The 22928-nt window shown below is 41.4% G+C and overlaps 2 protein-coding genes across 5 annotated transcripts; one reads left to right on the top strand and one right to left on the bottom strand.

Moving 5' to 3' along the window:
* Positions 1–1895: 1895 nt before the first annotated feature.
* On the bottom strand, positions 1896–5571 carry selenop (selenoprotein P). Of its 3 annotated transcripts, none has more exons than XR_014595649.1 (6): positions 5459–5571; positions 4651–4881; positions 4261–4473; positions 4013–4130; positions 3262–3913; positions 1896–3204 (listed from the first exon to the last, which is right to left on the bottom strand). XR_014595649.1 is itself a non-coding variant. In XM_083979709.1 (5 exons), the coding sequence occupies exons 2-5, from the start codon at positions 4851–4853 to the stop codon at positions 3611–3613; spliced, it is 837 nt and encodes a 278-aa protein (XP_083835835.1). In that variant the 5' UTR covers positions 4854–4881; positions 5459–5571; the 3' UTR covers positions 1896–3610. The 3 variants fall into 3 exon arrangements, 1 of the variants encoding a protein (XP_083835835.1); XR_014595650.1 differs by having other exon boundaries at positions 1896–3147; XM_083979709.1 differs by having other exon boundaries at positions 1896–3913.
* A 2477-nt stretch (positions 5572–8048) lies between these two features.
* On the top strand, positions 8049–19759 carry znf131 (zinc finger protein 131). Of its 2 annotated transcripts, none has more exons than XM_083978855.1 (9): positions 8049–8159; positions 9115–9280; positions 9370–9471; positions 10161–10305; positions 10492–10600; positions 10773–10964; positions 11092–11467; positions 11566–11696; positions 18698–19759. In XM_083978855.1, the coding sequence occupies exons 2-9, from the start codon at positions 9145–9147 to the stop codon at positions 19229–19231; spliced, it is 1725 nt and encodes a 574-aa protein (XP_083834981.1). In that variant the 5' UTR covers positions 8049–8159; positions 9115–9144; the 3' UTR covers positions 19232–19759. The 2 variants fall into 2 exon arrangements, with proteins under 2 accessions (XP_083834981.1, XP_083834982.1); XM_083978856.1 differs by having other exon boundaries at positions 8083–8174.
* The last annotated feature ends 3169 nt before the right edge of the window (positions 19760–22928 follow it).

Genomic DNA, 22928 nt, shown 5'->3' with positions numbered 1-22928 from the left:
CTGATTATAATTTAGAACAGCTTTCTATCGTGGATTCAATTTAAAATGTGACTTGCCAAACTCAGACCACAAGACCTTAACTCAATGCCAACTGTGTCATTAAAAGTACACAAGTAACTCTCTGCACAGGAAAGGTCAGTTCAGATCAGCGCTCTGACAGAAAAACGTTGTTAATGAGGGAGAAAATGTACAGCCCGCTGTGGTCCGAGAGTTCAAAATGCAAATAGATTTGTGAATGCTTGTGTATGAGAGAAGAGGAGAATAGGAGTTGTGTGCATGTAGTATGTGTGGTGGCTGTGGGGCGAAGAATGCATACTTGTTGTGAGCAACACAGAGGCACTTTGTGTGTGTGAATGAGTTCACAAGTGTTAGATTCTCTCCCTCTCTCTCTTTTTCCCTCTCTCCGTCTCTCTCTTGCTGGGGTAAGTGGAGAGGAAACGGCTGCAGAAACAGTTGTGCATCAGGGGGAAAGCATATCGGACAATTAAGACAGAGGCTGTGTACTGCACTGCTCTGTGTGGGGCTGATTGAATCAGAGAGACAGCCACTCACAGCTCTTCGTCTCAGGACATTGCAGGTAATTACCCATAAGTCACTGTTCCCCTGTATTGGATCTTCAGTCCAATTACGCCCACACAAGCAGTCCGCCTCGGTCTCATTTATTACCTCCGGTTGCTTGTTGACCTTTTCAGACACACTGTCTGACAGGCAATTCGGATACATTACATCGAGCAGAGGGTGTTACACTTTAAGTCTTGAAGACAATTTCACAGGTTTTGAGGTGGATGTTGACATCATTATGTAAGCGTTAGCAAAGGGGGGGGAAAAGAGCTCCTCTTGGCTGAAGGCACATTTGTTCGTGCAACATGTATCCAAATTACACGATATCACACAAATGGAGAAAACCGTATAACAAATAAAATGTTGTTTTCTTGATTCACCATCTGTGACCAGAATAATCAGTGTGAAAAAAAGATATACTATATAAAAAGAAGCATATCATCAGTCTACAATATGTGCAAATGTCCCAAACACAAGTAGCTAAAGAACCAAATACAATGTAAAACTGCAACTGACCAAACAGGATTTACATTTTTTACTTTAAATAGTCTCACTTGAGTGAAATAACAAGAACTCACAATAATCCCATACAGACCACTCAGCAAATATTTAATGTTGGCTCTTCTATGTGCTGCACAGCATGGGTAGGGCAGCTTGAACAACTGGATTTGAAGCTGGATGTGTTAGAACATGTATGACAGAGATACATTATAGTAAATGTAACAGTTGTGCAGGTTGATGATGTGAAGTAAGAAGGTCCTCTGTTTTCAGTTTGGGTGGAGTTGTTGGGTTGGTGAGAACAAGAACTATCAATATAATCAACAGATGGCTGTTGGGAGGTATAGCAGTGATTTGTTGTATGTAGCTTCGCCGCCATCTTCTGACAGATATTGGCAGAACAGTTTCAGTGGAGGGTTAATATAAATCTCCAAAATGTTCAGAGGGAAAATGATTTTAAAGATGTAACATCATAAAAGACGTAAAGATTTAATTTGTGTATCATCTGTGTGTTAATGGACTGGCCCAGGCTGAAGGTTTTTATGAAGATCATAAATGTACAAGTAAGAAGGGTAATATGATCCCTGTGCTTTGTTGAAGTCACATGTGTCTGACTTCTCAAGCACGTGCAGGATAGTTGCCAAATTCCACCAAGATCCCCCACGCCCACCTCTCCACCCCCACCACACACACGTGCACACACAGTGCATACTGTAGCTGACCCCACCATTCTTCTCTCACAGCAAATCCTGAAGTCAGCATGCCTACATATACTAACCATTGTCAGCTTTTACCTTTGACATCGACAGACACACACACACACACACACACGCACAAAAAGTACACAACCATCTTTATTCGACTCTTCTTTACCATCTTTGACAATCTCAACACACGGTACAATTCTCTGCGCAGACATCAGCTTTTCGTGGTGACTGCCGTCTTCCCACAGAAATCTTCATTAAGCACAGAGTGTACTCCAACTGTTATTCATTGCTTTACTCTCTTTTTCTCTCTACATTACCACAGACATTAAAAGCCTTGTGTTATAATTTCTTTGAACAAGCCTTGTATAAATGTGCAATTTGCGGCCTACATACTAAATCTAATGAATGCAATCAAACAAACAAAGATAAAAGGAATGCCAAATACTCATCATTTGAAATGTGCATTTTGAAAAGGGAAAAAAAAACAATATACCTGAGATGTGCTTAAGCTTGTGGATGTTATCAACTTGTGCAAAGCTAAAATTGTCACTAATACTGTGATTTTACAGTATATAGTCAAGGATAGTGGTCAGTTGCATGCCCTACAGATAGACACATCACTGGTATAACATTTTTGTTAAGGTTTTCTTTTACATGTTTTGGAGTTTTTCAGTAACAGGCCAGTGCGCTTAGGTTTTCCCAACAACACTGTAGCATTTATTTAAGCCTTCTTCAGATTTCTGGTGTTATTTCTTTTAATTGTGCCATAATTGCAGACTTTATCAATTTTCAATTTTTTTCTTAAGTATTCTTTGATACTGCATTGTGAAATATTTTAAGTGTTTATCATGTTCCTTAAGTGACCCCTCTTCTCTCTCCTGCCGGACATCATACAGACGCCACTAGAGCGTAGTTTCTGCGCCTGGTTTCATAAAGGATGGAGAGAGTATTGGAGAAGTCAACTTATTGAACATGATAACCATATTCACTCCTGGGAAAGGATGAGAGCAACCAAATAACACGCATGGTGAGAGAGGTGAAACAAGGCATACGTTTTAAGACAATCTCATCATTGGAATCTTTTACCAGATATCACAAGTTATCAATACATGCTTTCGACAATGTTTCATGTTGATGAGCCTGATGTTGGATTCGACCTATTCATCAATTCCTCTATTCATCCATGCTGTCATGAACCGCCCCATCTTTTCCCAGGGTAATACTTGTTGGTAAAAAGAGCATTCGGCCCCAGTGTTGCCACCTGATTTTAATATGAGGATATTAGAACCAGCTTACAGCTGCTCTCATCCTCAGCTCTGAACACCTGGGGGTCAGGCTCATGGGGCTGGCGGAGTAGGCTGTCATCCTCAGCTCACGACACCTGGGGGTCAGGGTCACTGGGCTGGCTGACGAGACTCTCATCCTCAGCTCTGAACACCTGAGGGTCAGGCTCATGGAGCTGGCGGAGTAGGTTGTCATCCTCAGCTCACTACACCTGGGGGTCAGGGTCACTGGGCTGGCTGACTAGACTCTCATCCTCAGCTCACTACACCTGGGGGTCAGGGTCACTGGGCTGGCTCAGGCTGCTGTCAGTCAGCAGGAGGCGAGCGTCACTGTCAGGTCTCCCTGACATTATTGGCTGCATCGCCTGTCAGTCCGTGTCACTGTCAGGAGGCGGGCAGCGCCTCCTCACAGTGTCAGAGACTGACTGGCTGCTCACTCCCTGCCTCGCCAAACAGCCTGCGTCAGTGTCAGCATCAGCTGACCTTAAGAGAGGCTTCATTGTCAGAGCCAGCTGTCCACTGTCAGCTGTGCTTTGACTTTCACCTAGTCTTCTGTGGTGCTCAAGGCCTCCTGTGCTGCGCCATCAGGTGTATTTGCACCGCTTGTTGGGCCTGTCCTAAATCTGCCTGTTGTTGCCCTTGAGACACCCCATCATCTTGCCCCTGCCCTTGTGCTCCATGGTGATGGCCACCGTGATTATGCCCGTTGTGGCCATGACCATGACCATGGTGGTGACCATGATGGTGACCATGACCATGACCATGCCCGTGACCATCTCCAGCATCTCCCCCTACATCTGGGAGCCTGTCTGCATCTGGCTGTGCATCTGCTGTCCTTGTGCATTCCTCTGGGATCTCAGTGCTCTGTGGAAAAATCAGAGGAGGGAAGAGAAATGAAACAGACTTGAAGGGATTTCAGTGTATAAGCTTGTTTAAATGAATGTGTGGTCCAATGGTCCATACCTCATATGTGCAGTTCCCACAAATGCGTTTGCAGTAGGTATCTTTGATTGCACCCTCAATATGACCTTGTCCGATGATGGAGTATGGGAGGGAAATGTGGTGGGTGAGACGACCACATCTGGCAGCAAAGAGATAGACAGGCATGGTGAGGTCAAAGTATGACAGCTATAATGGCCCAAACAAATAAAGAGGAAAAAGAGAGAAATAACATCTGCTTTGGGATGAGCTCTCTGCTGCAGGTAACACACCTGTCATAAATGAGAAAATCGTCTTTCTCTCCACCCAGTATCTGCCAGACATCAGGCTGTTGCTCCTCCTGTTTGTATAGGGTGATGGTTTCAGACAATCTCTGTGCTAGCATGGCATGCAGGCGCTGTGCTTCCTCCCCCTGGTGGTTGACGACCATGTAGGTCACATCCTTCAAACCCTGTCTCTCCAGCTTCTGGCGCAGGCCGTCCACTCTGCTCAGACAGGAGGAATCACAAATCAGTTAAAAGGAACAAAGTCTACTTAAAAAACAATGATGATTACGACACCTCCCTACGAACCAAGCAGTGACAATGCCATACTTGCAGGTTTCAAACTCACAAGGTGATCGCTTTGTCATGAACACTGGCTGGCGCATGAGGGGCACATACCTGGAAGCCTGCACCAAACAGAACAGTCAGCTGGCCTGTAAAAGTGCCACCACTGTCACCTTGCCCATTGCCCCCTTCATTGGGTCCACCTCCCCTATCTTCCAGGCTGTGGGCAGCTGACAGCGAGGCCCACCCCCGTCACTCTCTGCTCCGCCCCCATGGAGCAGGCAGAGAGTGAGGAGCAGGCTGAGGCACACCCACATCCCTGTGGTGCCTCCTCACTCCCCCGATCTGTTTATAACACACAGAGGAAAGAGATAGTAGTTAGGGGGAGGGAGAAATTGGGGTGGGGGTGGCAACAGGACACCAGAGGTTGATCAAACTCAGCAAAAAAAGAGAGATTAGGATGGTACAAAGGTTCAGAGTGGGGTTATCATGTTTACATAAGTGTCCTCCTAAACTGTTCCTCTTTTCAATCAAGTTTAGCCTGGACTGAATATTAGTAAGGAAAAGCTTTGCAAGCGAAGCACATAATGTCCAATTCTCAAATCGGTGCTGTTTCTATTCACATTTCAGCTCACTGATGCACATAGTAAGCACAGTATTGATAGTCTATCAAGAGTCTACAATTCCTGTAAAGTATTAGCATGTGCATGGCAGAAAGAAAGGTTAAATAGTGTGGTAGGCTTTTCACTGGCTGCCTGAGATGGGAAACAATGAAACACTGCAAGCACAAAAGCTTCAAGCAAACTGTACTGCAAAAATCCACAAAGTTATGTGTGTTAGCATTTATCTGTTTATTTACTGATGCTGTACAAAATGGAAAACTTACTCCATACGAAGCGACCGTATAAAATCGGACACTTACCAGTTGGTTAAAAAGTTTCTCCTTCTCTCTGCTCAGTTCTTTCTTGGTGCGACCCCTTGAACAAAAACAAGCCTCTTCCCCCGTTGCTCCCCCCTTTTATACTCTGCCTGTTGTTTTCCAAATCAGGAAGGAGGACAAAGTTCAGTCCCAGCTGTGTGCTGATGCCTACACTTTTCTGCAGTTAGTAACTTTTTTAATTGGAAATGATTGGCAGTAATTGGCAGTCTGACAAGTTTCTTCAGGAAATTAGTGTGAAGAGAAATAGTTGCCCTTTTAAGGGCAATTTAGATTTGTGATCTCTAGAGATTAGTGCATGTATTCCCATTATAAATGAGATAATCTAACATCATGCAACATGAATATATGTTTTTAATTTCCAAGAACATTGAAGAACATTGTGCAACTCTCTTGTTTACTCTTAGGACAGAGGGAGAAGTGAAAAAGACAGAGGGCGGGACTCTTGGTATCCACACAGTTAAACAAGAGTCCTTCACTAAGCTCAAGTGGCATCATTCCTGACAAATTATCTAACTGTTCACTATACAAAAACATTGAAAGAAGGAAAGGACAAATGCTGTGCTGTTTATCATTGAATGCAAGAGATCTTACATGAGTAAATGAGTAAATGTGTAAATGCCAAAAGCATGTATAAACAATTTTAAACGTGGAGTTTAGCTCAGCCGTGCAAAAGTCATGAAACCACAAAATACAGTAGCTTCATGAAAAAATAAAATGCCATTAGCTACAGAAGGCAACTCAACAAGTAACGCAAGCCTCAGGGACTTTTTAGATCTTGTTTCTACATGTTTCATGAGAGGAGTCAGTTAGTTCTAAAGTGACAGTTTTATCTATACTTGTAGGTTGAAGCAGCATTGATATAGTTCATGCATTGATGAGTGTAGTTGTCTGTCTGTAGAGATATAGGCCACGTAGTTCACAGCAGCTAAGGCACTGTTATCAGGTTTCTAGGGTCATAGGCCAAATCTTAGCAGAGTTTTAACTAGGGCAGCATGTCAGTACTATTCCAGTTTATAAGATATTGTCTGAAACTACAGTGAGAAGTGAAGGGGAAGGGCACACATACATCTCCTGCCAAGTATGTTCAGAGCATATTGTGATGATTTTTAGAGTGCTCTGCAGTGTTGTTTGTTTAGCTTGCAAAGGTGCTTCTTCATTATGACCACCCCCAGTGTATCTTCACAACACAAAAGTGTATTTGAGACAGTTTTGAAGACAGTTGGGACAGTTCATTTCCTGCCACTTGTCCTGTTTCAAAGATTCTCCTATCAGGAAAACTCAAGCCATGTGCTGTAGAAGTGTGTTTTAAGGTGGTGATGTGGGTTTCTCTTGGGAATTTTATGACAAGAAGTATTTCACATTGCACATATAACAAAATGGGGAAGCACTGCAAAAAAGTAGCAGTCACAGTAGAAACATGCTTCAGTGTAGGCTATAGGCTATGGTACCTGGTACCACCAATGAAATGTGATAACTTTGGCGTAGTCAGTCATCCGATATGACAGAAAATAACATGTGCCCTAGTTTATTCTGTGCCCCAGTGTTACTTATTTACAGTGTCTGGCACCATAACAAGTGAGGACACACTGTCCTGAATGGACCATAAATACACATATCAGTCAGTCTCAAATCAAGTTAACTAACCAACCTTTATGAGCAAATAAAATTCTTTGTAATTCACACTTTTCTTGCAGATTTGGTGGCACTGGACTTTCAAAAATGCCACAGACTTCATAGCCTAATGTTAATTGTGTGATGCGCAATTAAAACTTTTCTTTTTTCATCCAAGCTACTTCTAAAACAGTTTCTGTTACTCAACCTCATGTGAAGGCGAGTCATGAATGTTGCATGTGCATGAATGCAAAACTTTCTCTTGAAACATCTTGTATTTCAATTGACCGTAGGATTCCCTCTACTTTGGTTACGATGACAATCATGGAAGCATTAGCCCAAATGGTCGACTAGGCACAGACCAAGGGGGCCCAAGAGATCAAAACCTCTTGTCTTTTGTTGTTGTTGTTGTTGTTGTTGTTGTTGTTGTTGGGAAGTAACTCAAACAACCACAAAAGGCTCAAAACGATCCAAATCAAATGCAAAAGGAAGACCTGCAAATATGACCTCCAGCGACTAAAAAAGCAATCAAAAACATTACAAAATGAAAGAGAATATCACTTAAAAATATAGTGAGGTGGAAAACTACAACAAGAGGTGACAAAAGACCATCAGGAGACATAAAACGACCCTTGTCACTTAAATCTGTCCATTGGGGGCTTTGCCTCCATCTCTGCCCATCAGTAGGCTAACTGGTCATTGCACGACCTACATTACTTTAGGTAGCCTAAATAAAAATGTTTCCCCTTTAACATATGCTGCAAATTCGGAGGACAGGCTGATATTGTGTTTACTAGGCCTACTTACGAAATAGCTGGAGATGGTGGTGTGAAGTGAATACAGTGCTCGTATGCCGCTCTCGGAGCAGTTCGTCATCACTACATGTAAACCCATATGCTGTCACTAAGCAACGCTCCTCAGCGTCCTTGGCTTCGCAAAGGCTTCTGGGAATCTGAGGCTAGTGACTTGAACGACCGCCCTCTTTGGAGCTACGAGTCTAGTACACCGCTACATGCGTCGACCGAAATATAATCGTAGGACAACTTTCTGAAGCAACGTAACCTAACTCAAGGTGTGCATACCGACGGTTTGTATTGCCTACTTTGACCCACGGTGGCTTTAATCGGGAAATCTGTGTGGGAAAAGTGTATTTTAATGCGCGGTTTGATGACGTAATGTTGATTGTCAAACGCGAAATGGCGAGCGTGCTAAGAGGCCCGTTACCTGTACATATTTGGGGTTATAACATGTTTATTTCCTCCGTTTTCCGCTATCAAAATGATTACAGGGTTATATCTTGTCCTGGTAAGTCAAAACCGTGGTTACATGGATTTGTCGGGTATGTATAAAGGTTTGTTTTGCTCTGCGCGGTCATGTTTGCTAGTTAAGCTAACATCGAGCCGGGCTAGCAGCGCTGTTACCTGAATGAGCTCCATGTGTCACATCATGGGCTGAGTTTTAGTCCTATTTCTTTGTGTTGTGGATTGTGATTCACTCTGTTTAATTTATCAGCGATATTATTGTTTGGGTTGAGGTTTGTCTAACCAGGTTAATGGTGTGGTCATATTGGGCCCTCGCCTTGACTTCCTCGTTCTGTGCAATGTTGTTGCCTTATCAAGCCTTTCTCATCTTAGAGCCCCCGCTGTAGTGGTAGTCTTCCTCTATTAGAGAGCACTTCCGATATTAGGCTTTAATGCAAGGGATTCAGATAAGCAGTGATTCAATGTGGTTAATTTAGTTAATTATAAATAGTACATGTGTAAAAGTCAGTTGAGTCTTCTGATTTTCCTCTGTCTGCTTTTGTAATAATTGTCTTTAAGGGTTACCTACTGTTGGCAAAAATGTGTTATCTGAGAGAATAGGAACTGTGATAAAGACTTGTGCAAATGCATGATGGGAAAATGTATCAAGGTGCAGCAGTTGTCAACATTAACTGTGTCATCTTGGTCATTTTGAGGTCCACCCAGACCGTACCGTCTTGCAAAACATTGTTTAATAACATGAAGACTTCTATATCCATTTTCCAGTGTTCCCTGCAGGGGACGAACAGGTAAATAATGGCGGCTGAAGTCGAAGTCGAAGTGGAGGTGGATGGAGGCAATGAGTACCCAGCACATTACAAAGTCATGATGGACAAACTCAATGAACAACGGCAGCTGGACCAGTTCACAGACATAACTTTAATTGTGGACGGTAAGTAGACGGACATTGTAGGTAATGTTTATGATGTCTTCATGAAGTTCCTAAGCAACACTCATCTCCATCTTTCTTATCTCTTGCAGGACATCAGTTCAGAGCCCATAAAGCAGTGTTGGCAGCATGCAGCCAGTTTTTCCACAAGTTCTTCCAGGATTTTACCCAAGAGCCACTCGTGGAGATAGAAGGTCATATGTTCTCCAGTTTAATTCTTTAAAAGAAACAGCAATATTCCCCTGTAGAGCAGATACAATAACACTAAAATATCTTCTTATACAAAAACAATTGAAGAAGACATTAAGTTAATAACTCAGAGCATAATTTTGTCAACAGAAAATGCTCTCCTGGAACCAATATAGATTTCAGTGTTTATCAGGCAATGCAATATAAATGCTTTGGAGAGCTTGTTATTTTTATTGTTAAGCCGAACCCTCTTTTTACAGTTGGAAAATCGACACATTACTGCCCCCTGGTAGACAAACTATGTAAGGGCGACACTGTCTAACTGACCTCAAACCTACCTTTGCATTTCTTCACTGATACCAGTGTATCCACAATAAGCTCACACTGGCTGATATTTTATCATGACTGATTTATCTGTTTATCTTAAAACATGTCTGAATTCTTATGCTGATGTTATGTTCTACCACCTTGCTCCACTGTTGCTTCTGCTAAATGCTAACATATAAACATCTTAATGTGTATGTAGTAAAACAAAAATGCGTTAGTCTTCACAAACATTGTAAATCTTTGACAACAAATCACAGTGTGGTTTCATATATTAGTATCAATGTTTTTTAAGATCCAATCATTAGGTTTATTTTTCCTTCTTTGTTACTCAGCTTTTACTTACCACTGCTCTGTAATATTTCAACAGGAGTGAGCAACACAGCTTTTAGCCAACTGATGGAGTTTACGTACACAGCCACATTAGCTGTAGCTGGAGAAGAGGAGGCCTACGATGTCTGGAAGGCTGCTGAGTATCTACAGATGCAGGAAGCCATCAAGGCACTTAATAACAAGTGAGCACACACTAATGTTTGTCACCAAATGCTGCTTAAAAAGTTATATGTGCCACTCTCAGAGTTTAGTTCATGTAATTTACAAAATGTACGGGTGATGTGTTTTTCAACCTAGCAAAAGTTTGTTCTGAGATTCCCAAGTAGAAAGATTGACTGATCTCAAGAAGAGCCTATTTCGTTTTGTAGGATAAATGAGAATGCCTCAGTGGTGCCAAAGAGCAAAGGTAAAAAGAGGAAGATTGCTGAGACATCTAATGTGATTACAGAAACCCTCCCCTCAGTGGAAGGAGAGCAGGTCAGTATAATTTCTTGCAAAGTGCTAGATATTACAACTGGTTGAAATTTCAGAGGCCACCTCTATGTTTCTGCCACTAAAATTCATTCATTCTTGCTGTCTGCTGTATGAAGTGAACACAACTGACCTTTACATTTAAGTGTCAGAACTGAATATTTTCAGTGTTTTCCAGGTGGAGATTGAGGTGATAGGGGAAGGGGCCATTGAAGTGGAGGAGTCGGGCTTGGAGGAAGTGGTTGACGCAGCAAAGAATGCTCAAGCAGCGTCTGATGACTCTGCTTTGGCTCTTCTTGCTGACATAACAAGCAAATATCAGCAAGGCGAACCTACGCTACAGGTGATCAAGAAGGGAGGAATAGAAGAGGTAGGTACTATTATATTTCCAATCACAGTCGGACTTCATGTTCCTCTAGTTCATTAATTGGTATACTATGGATTGCTATGAAAGGATTAACCCAAAAGCTTGTTATTCCTGTGTTTGTACCTAACAGGAGGTCGTGTATCAGGAGGAAACGGTGACTGCCTCCAAGGTGCTGGAGAATGTCGAGATCGTAGAGGTCCAGATTTCCCAAGTGGACAACATGTTTCGCTGCAACAAGTGTGACCGCACCTTCAAGCTGTACTACCACCTAAAGCAGCACCTGAAAACACACTTGGGCTCACTGGAAAAGCCACATGTCTGCAACCACTGTGGTAGAGCCTACACACGGGAAGGTGCCCTGAAGCAGCACATCAGCACGTTTCATTTTGATGTGGAGGAGTTGTCTCGAAACCAGAAGCCCCAAAAGAAAGTGCATATTTGTGAATACTGTAAGAAGCACTTTGACCACTTCGGCCACTTTAAGGAGCACTTGCGGAAGCACACAGGTGAGATTGAGAGATTAATATACGTAAATACCGACTGCAGACGTGACGTGACATTCCTTGATACTGAGACACGCGTCTATTTTTCTGATCTTGTTTAGGTGAAAAACCTTACGAGTGTCCAGATTGCCATGAGCGATTTGCAAGGAACAGCACTCTGAAGTGCCATATGGCAGCCTGTCAGAATGGGGCCGGAGCCAAGAAAGGACGCAAGAAACTCTATGAATGCCAGGTACAGTTTGTCCAGAATCATGGCCAAGCGCTCCTCTGCCAGTGCAGTATCAACAGAAAAGGCTATGTCAGAATACTTGCTCAATGTTCTAATACTACGTACTGACTTGCTTTTATACTGTTCCTTAAATTATGGTGCTAAAGAATTGAGAGTTACTGCCATAGTATAAACAAATCAGCATCAAAGCAGCACCACATTTAAAGCAGATATCAGCTTCACGGCCGTTTCGGCTAATGCTGCGTTCAAGGCAGGCTTTTGAAACCGTAAGTTACAGCTTCAAGTCACAACTACGACTTGGTAGCGTTCCAGGTAACCCGTAGCTCGTGTTTTTACCATCCTGTTGTCTGTGAAAGTTCCCTATAACGGCCACTCGTAACTTCCGACCCGTGAACTCGTACCAGATCGAACTGGTATGACTTCACAGGAAGGAAAAACACAAAGTACGAGTTTCTTTGAACGCACCATGAGTTAGCAGCCCCCGCCCTTGTCAGGCATCAATTGGTCCTCGTGCTACGTCACCACATTCACGCGCATCCCTTGGCTGCACACACAGCCCTTCATGCCGTTCTCTCTCCTCATTGGATAACACTTGTATCCCACAAGGAAAATTTTCTCCTCGGGTTACAGCAGAGCAGAGTGACGGAGAGACTCGTGTTTAGGCTGAAATACTTCATGTAAGTGATTGCTGACGGAAAATAGGACTATTTAGGACTTATATTAACAAAAACATTCCACTGATATCTGCTTTAATCACGTGATTTAATCTAAGCTTTTTTCTCATAATTGCCCCAGCATCTTAGCCAAACATTTGCTTAAAATTTGATATTGAAGATATTCATATACTGGATGCATATGTGCTTAATATAATGTCCAGGAGCTTACAGTCTGTCAACAGTTTAAAAAAATGAACAATGGCCTAAATCCGTTTTGCATGTATATACTAGGGTTGTCACAAGAACCGATACTACCGGTACCAATTCGATACCAACACAAAAAAATAAATCGATACCTGCTTTTTTCTGGTACCATAAGAACTGAATATACAACTTATCCCTCGGCGAGCCGTGTCGGTTCTTGGCGGAACTGACGGGGGTCACACACACACTCTTTTTTTTTTTTTGCCTGCGGTCGGGTTTGATAATGCTCTTGAGTCCAGCCGTGTTGGGTCCGAAATTCAACAAGCCGGTTGGGTTTTACAGTTATTACAGGCAGTATGCTTGTTTATCACCAATAAACACAGTCGCTAGATGAGGTGGGTACTGATACAGTCTGGTGCTGAGGCCGTGTAACGGGTGGGGTGGGGGGCAGCGGCGTGGAGCGGTGATCTGCTCCGTTACACTGTCACGCTTTGGGACAGGGACGGGCACGGCAGCACCCACTGATGGTTGAAACAGCAGAGATACGTGCTTCCATGTCAGAGTCTCCAACCCAGAAACGTCATCGGAAAAAGTCGCTTTTGACCAAAAAAAAAAAAGAGAGAGAGGCCTGCCGTGCCGTGTAAAAAAACAACAACAAAAACTGACAGCAACGAGTGAGTGTCACGACTTCCTGTATCTGGCCCTTCAAATTAAAAGCCCTATAGCCTTTCATATAGGCCTACAGTTCAGTCATGATTTTGACTTAATTTTGACAAGACAGGGCTCCAAATGTTTTTTGCTTGGTCGACTATTTGGGGGCAGCCCTATTAAATTCTGTGCAAAAAGATGTTGAAGCACAGATACTTGACAGTTTGAAACAGTAAAATAAGTAGTGAATTTAAAAGTAGGCTGCATGGGTTCTGTTTTTTTTTTTGTTTTTGTTTTTTTTAAATCGTGGTATCGAATTAGTATCAAGAATAGTGGAAATTCACAGGTATTGGTATCGACTGAAGCTGGACAATGCATGTGCACATGTTTCCCAACAATAGTATTTGTGTGTGTGTGTATATGTATGTATATATATATATACAGCGGGGAAAATAAGTATTGAACGCGTCAACATTTTTCTTAGAAAATATATTTCTAATAGAGCTATTGACATGAAATTTTCACCAGATGTCGGCATCAACCCAAGTAATGCACATATACAAAGAAATCTGAACATTAATGTCCATAAATTAAGTTATGTTTAATTAAGTGAAATGACACAGGGAATAAGTATTGAACACATGAAGAAAAGGAGGGGCAGAAAGGTATGGAAAACCAAGAAAGTAGCTGGAGTTGGTCAGTATTTAGAATGTAATCCTGTCTCCTATCAGTGCAAAGTAATATCTGCTGGTTTAGTCCTGATTGATGCCTTTTAAAAAGGTTTCTCACCACCAAGGTGTCAGACAAGAAGTATTGCATGGTGGGCAATGGCAAAGAGCTGTCTAAGAGCTGTCTAAAGACCTACACAACCTTACTATTGCAAAACAAGAGTCAAAACAATAATCAGAAGGGTTCCCTAACAGTCCAGGACACTGGTGGAGAGTTTCAGACAGACCTGGGATCAGCAGGTACAGTTGTTTCAGAGAAAACAATAAGTAACACACTCAACCGCCATGGCCTCCATGCACACACACCATGCAAGACATGGCGGTTGAGTGTGTTACTTATTGTTTTCTCTGAAACAACTGTACCTGCTGATCCCAGGTCTTTCTGAAGCTCTAGTCTCCACCAGTGGTCCTGGACTGTTAGGGAACCCTTCTGATTATTGTGACTCTTCTGTCTGAAATCTTTGGTTGTGTAGGTCTTTAGACAGCTCTTAGACAGCTCTTTGCCATTGCCCATCATGCAATTCTTATTGTCGGACACCTTGGTGGTGAGAAACCTTTTTAAAAGGCATCAATCAGGACTAAACCAGCAGATACTACTTTGCACTGATAGGAGACATGATTACATTCTAAATACTGACAAACTCCAGCTTTCTTGGCTTTCCATACCTTTCTGCCCCTCCTTTTCTTCATGTGTTCAATACTTATTCCCTGTGTCATTTCACTTTTTTTTTTTGTGATCAAATGTTTTTTATTTATATTTTATATTTTCTTTTTCATTTGCAGTAGTGACATCAACAGTTATGTCAAATAAGCATTACAACACATACTTACATATACCCCCCACCCACCCTTCGGACCTTAACCATTTAATGGACAGAAATCATAACGGAAAGAAAACAATAAGAATAACAGTAGTGATTAGAGATAAACAAATAACTCAATAAACAATCGTAAATAAACAAAAATTCAGGCAGGATTAATAAGAATAAGAACTGGACAGGGAAAGCTGCAATACATGGTGTTCGTTTTAAGTACTTCTTGCAAGTCTGGATTTGATTTGATCTGCTGCCATGTGCCAAGATGAGATATTTTGTTGCTTTGCATTATTGACTCGGGCTGTAGATATTTCCAAATAAATAATATCAAGAAAAGTCAAATACCAATGAGAGATGTTAAGCGTGTGCGGTGGTTTCCATCTCATTGCAATGATCTTTTTTGCTGCTGTTAAGCCAGCAAGTAATATTCTTTTTTGACACTGTGATAAATTAATTGTGGAAAAGTTATTTAATAAAAGTGTTTGAGGGTTTGCTGTTATATTTTGAGCTGTCAAAGAAGACAATGCAGCTGCAACCTGCTGCCAAAATTCGATGACAGGTTTGCATTCCCAGACCATATGTATGAAAGTTCCTGGCTTATTCTGTGAGCATAAAGTACATAAAGAGCTGTCCAGGATCTTCATACGGTGGAGCTTGCAGGGTGTAAGATAAGTTCTATGCACAAATTGATAATGAATAGCTTGGTGATCTGGATTCCTGGAAGATGAGATAACGTTAGTCCATACATCATTCCAGTCAAAGTTTGGATCCCAATCTGATATGTCCCTACCCCATACTGCATCTAAACTTAGAGGCTTATATGATTTCTTTAAAATATATTGATATATAGCAGAGACTACACCCCTTGTTTTTAATTTATCTATTAGCTCAGTCAAGGGATGTTCAAATAACTTGGCATCACTTGGTAATCCTTGTGCCTTAAGTGTAGCTCTAATCTGTAAGTAAAAAAAGAAAGATGTGTTCTGTAAATTAAAACTAGATTTAATATGTTGAAATGTGCACAGGCCATTTCCATCATAGATATCACTAAGGAGATGAATCCCCCGATCTCCCCATTGTGGGAATTGGATGGGTTTACCCCCAATCCGTAGATTAAAATTATTAAAAATTGGGGTGTTTGAATGCCATTGTGTTGTAATGTTACATAGCTTTTCCACACAACGCCAGGTTGAAATCAAGTGAAATATAATCGGGCCAAATTTTGACTTGCACATTTTGGTTGGTAAGTTAGATAAAAGGACATCTCTGAGAGACCAAGGATGCACTATATTTTCTTCTAATGGGCGCCACGAGCTATTAGCTGTGGGATTAAACCAAACAGTAAGTGAACGAAGGGTAAAAGCCCAAGAGTAAAATTTAAAGTTGGGCAAAGACAACCCTCCGTCCCGTCTATTTCGCTGGATGGTTGGAGTTTTCAGACGAGGCCTCTTGCCCCTCCAGATAAATCTGTTGACATCTTTGTGTAATTTTTCCCAGCTTCCCGCTGGGGGAGCAAGCGGTATCATAGAACTTACAAAATTAATTCTCGGTAGCACATTCATCTTGATAATAGCTATACGAGCCTGCAATGAATTTGGTAGAGTCTTCCATCTGTCCAAATCATACGTGATTTTCTTAAAGACACCCATGAAGTTGTTCTTTACAATAGATTCGAGAGAAGCATATATTTCTATCCCAAGGTATGTGAAGTGCTGGACTACCGGTAATGGGAAAGGTATATTGGTCAGTACACCAGCATTATTTGGTGATAGTGGTAGCAGCGCTGATTTCTGCCAATTGATCTGAAAACCAGATATACTACCAAAATAATCAAATATAGAAATCAATGGAGGGATGGAATTAGTTATATCCTCCAAAAACAATAATATATCGTCAGCATATAAAGATAAAGAATGTTGGGTATCGTGAATCGAGATTGGACGGATATTATCTGCTTGGCGCACTGCTTGGGCCAGTGGCTCAAGTGACAGAGCAAACAAAAGTGGACTCAGTGGACAGCCCTGTCTTGATGACCTGGAAACATCAAATAAAGACGAGCAATTTTTCCCTGTCAGAACCATTGCAGATGGATTAGTATACAATACTTTAATCATTGATATAAAGCCCTCACCTATTCCCATTTTCTCTAGTGCAGACCATAGGTAGGACCACTCTAAGCGGTCAAATGCTTTCATTGCATCCAGAGACAACACTGCTGAGTTACTATTCTTCACTGAATCCACAATATGTAGTAGTCGTCTAACATTGTCACTAGCCAGGCGGGATTTAATAAAACCTGTTTGATCGCAGTGAACAAGTGTAGTCATATAAGCCTGTAGTCTGCGGGCAAGTACCTTGGCGTATATCTTCACATCACTGTTCAGTAATGAAAGAGGTCTATAATTGCTGCATTCCGTTGGGTCCTTGTCTTTTTTCAATAATAGGGATATTAAAGCAATATTGATATTCTTAGAAAATGAGCTCTTTTCTATAGAATAATGTATCATATCTAAAAGTAAAGGACCAAGAATATCCCAGAATGTTAAGATAAATTCAGGAGGTATCCCGTCTATTCCCGGTGACTTTCCTACCTGCATTTCTTTCACAGCTTGTTCTAATTCTTCTAATGATATAGGTTCTGCCAGTATCTTTGCTTCTTTTTCAGACAAGCAGGGTAGTTCTAGATTATTAAGGAAAGCATCACATGTGGATTTATTATACACTACTTCGGATTTATAGAGTTCGGCATAAAATGATTGAAATACCAAGTTTATTTGCTTGGGTTCTGTTACCAACATCCCATCTTTAGATTTAATGGTTGGAATATCAGCAAACTGATCACTAGATCGAATTTTCATAGCTAACAGATGACTAGGTCTTGATCCATGAAAGTAATATTTCTGTCTTACTCTGTGCATAAGAAATTCTGACTGAGCTCTATTTAAGGAATTTATTTCTTTTTTAACTGTCTCTCGTTGTATGGCTATGCTATCTAAATAACTATTTTGTAATATATGATCCAACTCTGCATATTTAGATTCGAGTTGCTGCAATTTCTGAAGACTATCCTTTTTTTGATTGGAAGAAAATAAAATAACATTATTCCGGACAAATCCCTTTGTGGCATCCCAGAGAATCCGAGGGTCACTCACTGATCCCCTATTGAGCTGTATAAATTCTGTACATTTTTCCTCAAATTGTCTCCTAAAGGACTCGTGCTTCAATAAGGTTGTGTTAAGCCGCCATCTGGCCGCACGAGCTGGAATGTTGTCAATGGCTACTGTGCAGAAAACCGCCTTATGATCTGTAATAGTCATAGGCAATAGAGAACAATCTATAATGTTAGAAAAGACGTTTTTAGTAGCAAAGATATAATCAATTCTAGAAAAGGATTTGTGCCTAGCAGAAAGATGGGAAAAATCACATTTGGTTGGGTTGACCATGCGCCAGATGTCTATAACCATGTGTCATGTGTAAGTGTCATTTCACTTTATTACAAATAACTTAATTTATGGACATTAATGTTCGGATTTCTTTGTATGTGTGCATTACTTGGGTTGATGCCGACATCTGGTGAAAATTTCATGTCAATAGCTCTATTAGAAATATATTTTCTGAGAAAAATGTTGACGTGTTCAATACTTATTTTCCCCGCTGTGTGTATATATATATATATATATATATATATATATATATATATATATATATATATATATATATATATATATGTATGTATGTATGTATATATGTATATATGTATATATGTATATATATATATATATATATATATATATATATATATATATATATATATATATATATATATATGAAAATGAATTGGTAACTCTTCTGATCATCTAGTAGATATGAGAATGATGATCCACTCCGTTCTTATAATTTACAATGTACATGTTCCCATGACCCAGAGTTTTCTCCTCTGCCACCTCCATCAGGTCTGCAGCAGTGTCTTCAACAGCTGGGACCAGTTCAAAGACCATCTCGTGAGCCACACAGGAGACAAGCCCAACCACTGCACCATGTGCGACATGTGGTTCACCCACCCGAAAGAGCTAAAAGCCCACCTCAAAGACATCCACTCCATCGAGGACACCAAGCCAAGTGAAGAACTGGTCATTACTGACTCTGCTGCCACCGCCGCCGCCACCCTCACCATAGCAACACAGAGCATAGAAGGAGCTGAAACTGTCCTGCTGGATGATGGAATCCAGGTGGAACACGTCACAGTGGAGCCTGTAGATATGATGGAGATGGAGGAGACAGCGACAGTTGTGGTGGAGGACGGCGGGGTGGCGGAGATGTGCGAGGAGGACATGGAGAGATTGAAGCAGGCCGGGGTACAGATCCAAGTGGTGCACGTGACCACAACTGAAGTAGACGGGCAGCAAGTTGTGAACTCTCAAGTGGAAGTGGCGATGGAGGGGGAGATGGTGAAGGTCGAGGAAGCAGAGCAAGCGGTCGTTGTATGAGAATATGAAAAGGACTGTCTTCAATGACCTGCAGGACACTCTTTCAGTCAGGAGCGGCTGCATTATATCCTGTACCTGACATCTTAGTTTGGATACAGAACAAACACTGCATGTGGGATACAGCATGTCACCTCATTATGTCCTGCTGTCTGCATCACATCGAATGACTCGGTTCCCGCTGACATCACCCTTTGAACTCTGAGATATGAACAGAGATCCATAACTCCCTGCTAATGATGCTGTATTTATGTAAAAGACGTTTGCCATCATATCCCATATTGTTGACGATTCTTCAGTGCTTCATCAATCCATTTCCATATGTTTTTTTTTATTTGTGTCCTTAATGTACCTCAGATTCATATTTTTGTTCTCATAATTGGGGTCACTTGCCAAGATTTTTTGACAATGAATGAAATGTTGCAGCTCATATAACAGCTGTTGTATGGTGCTGATGTTCCTCAGTGCTAATACTACAGTTTTCTTCAAGCTTATTTTCATACAGACTTATGGTGTTTTTTGTAGTAAAAATTCCAACATGGAATAAAATTGATTTCCAGAATGGACCACACAGTTTGCATCCATCTACTTAGATCTTGAAGATAAAAAAAAAACATGGTGAGATACAGACACATTTACAAATGTTTTCATCTTTATTATGAATTTTTGAGTGTCTGTCAGTTGATTGTTTTGGTTTCACAGCTGTTGCTACTTTAATGTTTTTAATTCAATCTCCGACCAACTGCAGCTACCTGCCCTGCACAAAAACAACACAGACAAAGTTGTCGGCTAGCTAGTGAAGCTTTTAGTTGCAGAGGAGCCAGATATTTTGTCCTTCTCAAGTGAAGTAAAAACAAATACTGCACAGCATGCTCACCTGAAGAAATTATAGTTAGCTGATTGTGTCAATGTTGTGTTTATGTAGCCTTTTTTTTTTACTACTCCCAAGTGGCTAAAGAAGTCGGTTAGTGTAAGTAAGTGAATCAACATAGTGGTTTTTACATTTTTTGCATTTTTAAATCTCATAACTTTTACAAAAGGTCATTTATCTGGTGCAAAGTTTTGTTCTGATTTAACTCTGTACAATTGAAGAATGAGATCCACCTATTTATGACATAGGAGTAATTGTATCCCCTGTCACAATGGGAAGTGCAAGAAAGTTGCTATTTATATCAAAATATAGGCTACTGATCTACTGTACCATAGGGGCCAGGTTTGTGGGCTTGTTAGAAGGCTAACTATGCTAGGGTAGGGTATACCCTCTGAGAAAAGTAATATTGAGGCATTAATCTTTCATCTGGTTAAATCCTGCCCCCCTGGCCCTACCTTGAACCAGCCTGACCCGTGTGCACGGAGCTCGACTTATACGGGGTTAAGTTACCTGAGTCCCGCCGCCACCTGTCCGCCTGCACCCTGCCCTGGACAGCTCCTGTGGTACTGAAGTCATCCTGCGGCTCGCGAGCTTTAAATTCTCTCTTCTCATTGGATAAGAGGTACGCGGGGGGCGGGGGAGGGACTCCTCTCGGCCGCCGCTGATTGGTCGGCTGCAACTGCCCGTCGTGCGGCATTCCGTCTTCACAACAGACTTAACTCGAGGAGCAGCTGCAGCAAACACAGCACGCTCAATGTCAACGGGCACCGGGGGAGAGGATGGTTTTTACAGTGAGGGCGGTAATGCATGTCGCCACAGGTCCACGAAGTCATCCAGGTAAAAGGGATTCACAGATTTAACATGTGGGCTTTTTATTTTTATTTTTTATTTCTTGTGCTGGTAGGATTTGGTAGGAAATGTGCCGGTTCGTATAGGGAATGGCCTGCTGCGAGGAGATGTAAACTGTTGACTGTCATTGAACGCGGATAGACAGATCACTTATCTGATGCACTTATCGAATAAATCACGCGACAAGAGCTTTTGGTTTGGAAAGATTACATGTCGTCTAATAAGAAAAGTCTATATCTTAATTCTAACAAACGAAGATGTCCTTGTTTTACCTCGTACAGTAGCTTAATCTCCGAAGGTGGTAGAGCTCATACCCTGAAATTACATTCAATTATGTAGACTAAGCCGGTGCATATTCTCATTTGCCCAGGTCATAGTATTTCAAAGGAGGTTAAATCGAAAGCAACTGGACTTAGTTATTTGTCTAGGAAGACGTTTCACCTCTCATCCAAGAGGCTTCATCAGTTCATGTACGCATCTGACCAGGCTGGGACTGGTCCAACTATCTGGTGTGGAGACTCACTATTTAACCTCTTATGTAGACTAGTTTCCCCCCATAATGTCCTTTAATAACACCACAGTGTTGTTTTATCATTTTTATTATTGCCAATGTTGTACTGTTGAATCAATGCATCACTTCTGTGAAGGGTCATAGTGTGTCACCTGGCAGTGCACGCACGCACGCACGCACACGCACATAGATCAACTTTTTGGGAGGGGGGTGGGGGTGGTGGTGTTGGTACAATGACTCTGCTTAACCTCGTTTCCCCAAAGCTAGAAGACACCATTGGACTGTCTGCTCCACCTGTTGCACTCTGATGGGGTTTTATCCGTATTTCTGCAGCATCTCCATCATCAGTAATTTTGGCAGATTGTCTGCTATACCATCATCCTCCTCGGTTGTGCAGCAGTTTTACAATCTACAACAAGAGTTTTTACAGACATGGATCAGGTGTTTGTCAGAGAGCAGCTTTGTTGAATTATTAAAAATAAAACTCGTGATTATAAGGAATGTAGAGGAGAGTGAACAGCTTGGAAGCAGGATTATAGTGGTTATACACACTGACTGATTTATTTGCATTATGCTTTCTGTGTTTGCCGATGCAAAGAGAGACAGAGAGAAAAGAGATTTGAATGACTCATCTGCTGTATTTGGGTGTCACAATTGCCCTGCATTGCACATCTTATTTAAATGAGTGAACCTTCAGGATGCTCCACATTTTGTCCTGTTTGAAGAAGTAAATAACTGGGATAAATTAATGTAGCCTATTGCATTGTAGAGGTGAGGTAATCTTCATTCCAGTCAGGATTAGGAATGCCAGGATTGGTGGTCTTCAGGGCCTGTTTGTTTCTGCCAGAAATAAAATTTGTCCTTAATTCCCATTCTTTTGTTGTCCAGAGCACATGAAACATAGTGCAGTTAATAATGAAGTGAAACATAGTGTTTTTTTGTTTTTTTTTGTAAATAACATGCAAAATCACATGGCTCTATTTCAGTTTCAACCACCAGATGCAGGATTTACCGTGTCTTCTGCATTGTTATTGTTCTCCATGCGTACAGTGTCATGGTAACTTTGTTAAGGCCTCAGAGACAATTACACCTCACTAAGTACTGGGAGTTATATATGCAGTAGTATGTGTTTTGTCAGACATTGCAGTGGCTGTACATTTCCGTTACACAACAAACAGTAGAAGGTTGGTAAAGAAGGAGTCAAAGTACTAAAACAGATAAAGGTAAAAACAAAATATATATTTAAAATGGTTCATGGAAGGAGTTTTGGCATCCTATTCATGGATTCAGCTGACAATTTGCAAAACCAGGTATTGTGTCAGCTTAAGTGCATAGAGGTCTGTGCAGCTTTGGTTTGGACTCAGAATGTCCGGAGGAAGGGACTTAGAGGTCACCCTGTTTTTTTTTGGAAATGGGAAATATTTGCCCCATAGATTCCAGAGAGGCCTGTCTCTCTGTTCCTAGGGCCC

The sequence above is a fragment of the Trachurus trachurus genome (assembly GCF_905171665.1).
Source record: "Trachurus trachurus genome assembly, chromosome: 9".
Taxonomy (NCBI): domain Eukaryota; kingdom Metazoa; phylum Chordata; class Actinopteri; order Carangiformes; family Carangidae; genus Trachurus; species Trachurus trachurus.
This window is presented reverse-complemented; position numbering and strand designations above follow the sequence as displayed.

Excerpts from the sequence above, each read along its gene's own strand:
- znf131 (XM_083978855.1), top strand. The coding sequence starts at position 9,145 with ATGGCGGCTGAAGTCGAAGTCGAAGTGGAGGTGGATGGAGGCAATGAG. Across the intron at positions 10,306-10,491 it reads ATCAAGGCACTTAATAACAA|GATAAATGAGAATGCCTCAG; the intron begins GTGAGCACACAC and ends TTCGTTTTGTAG. Across the intron at positions 11,468-11,565 it reads GCACTTGCGGAAGCACACAG|GTGAAAAACCTTACGAGTGT; the intron begins GTGAGATTGAGA and ends GATCTTGTTTAG.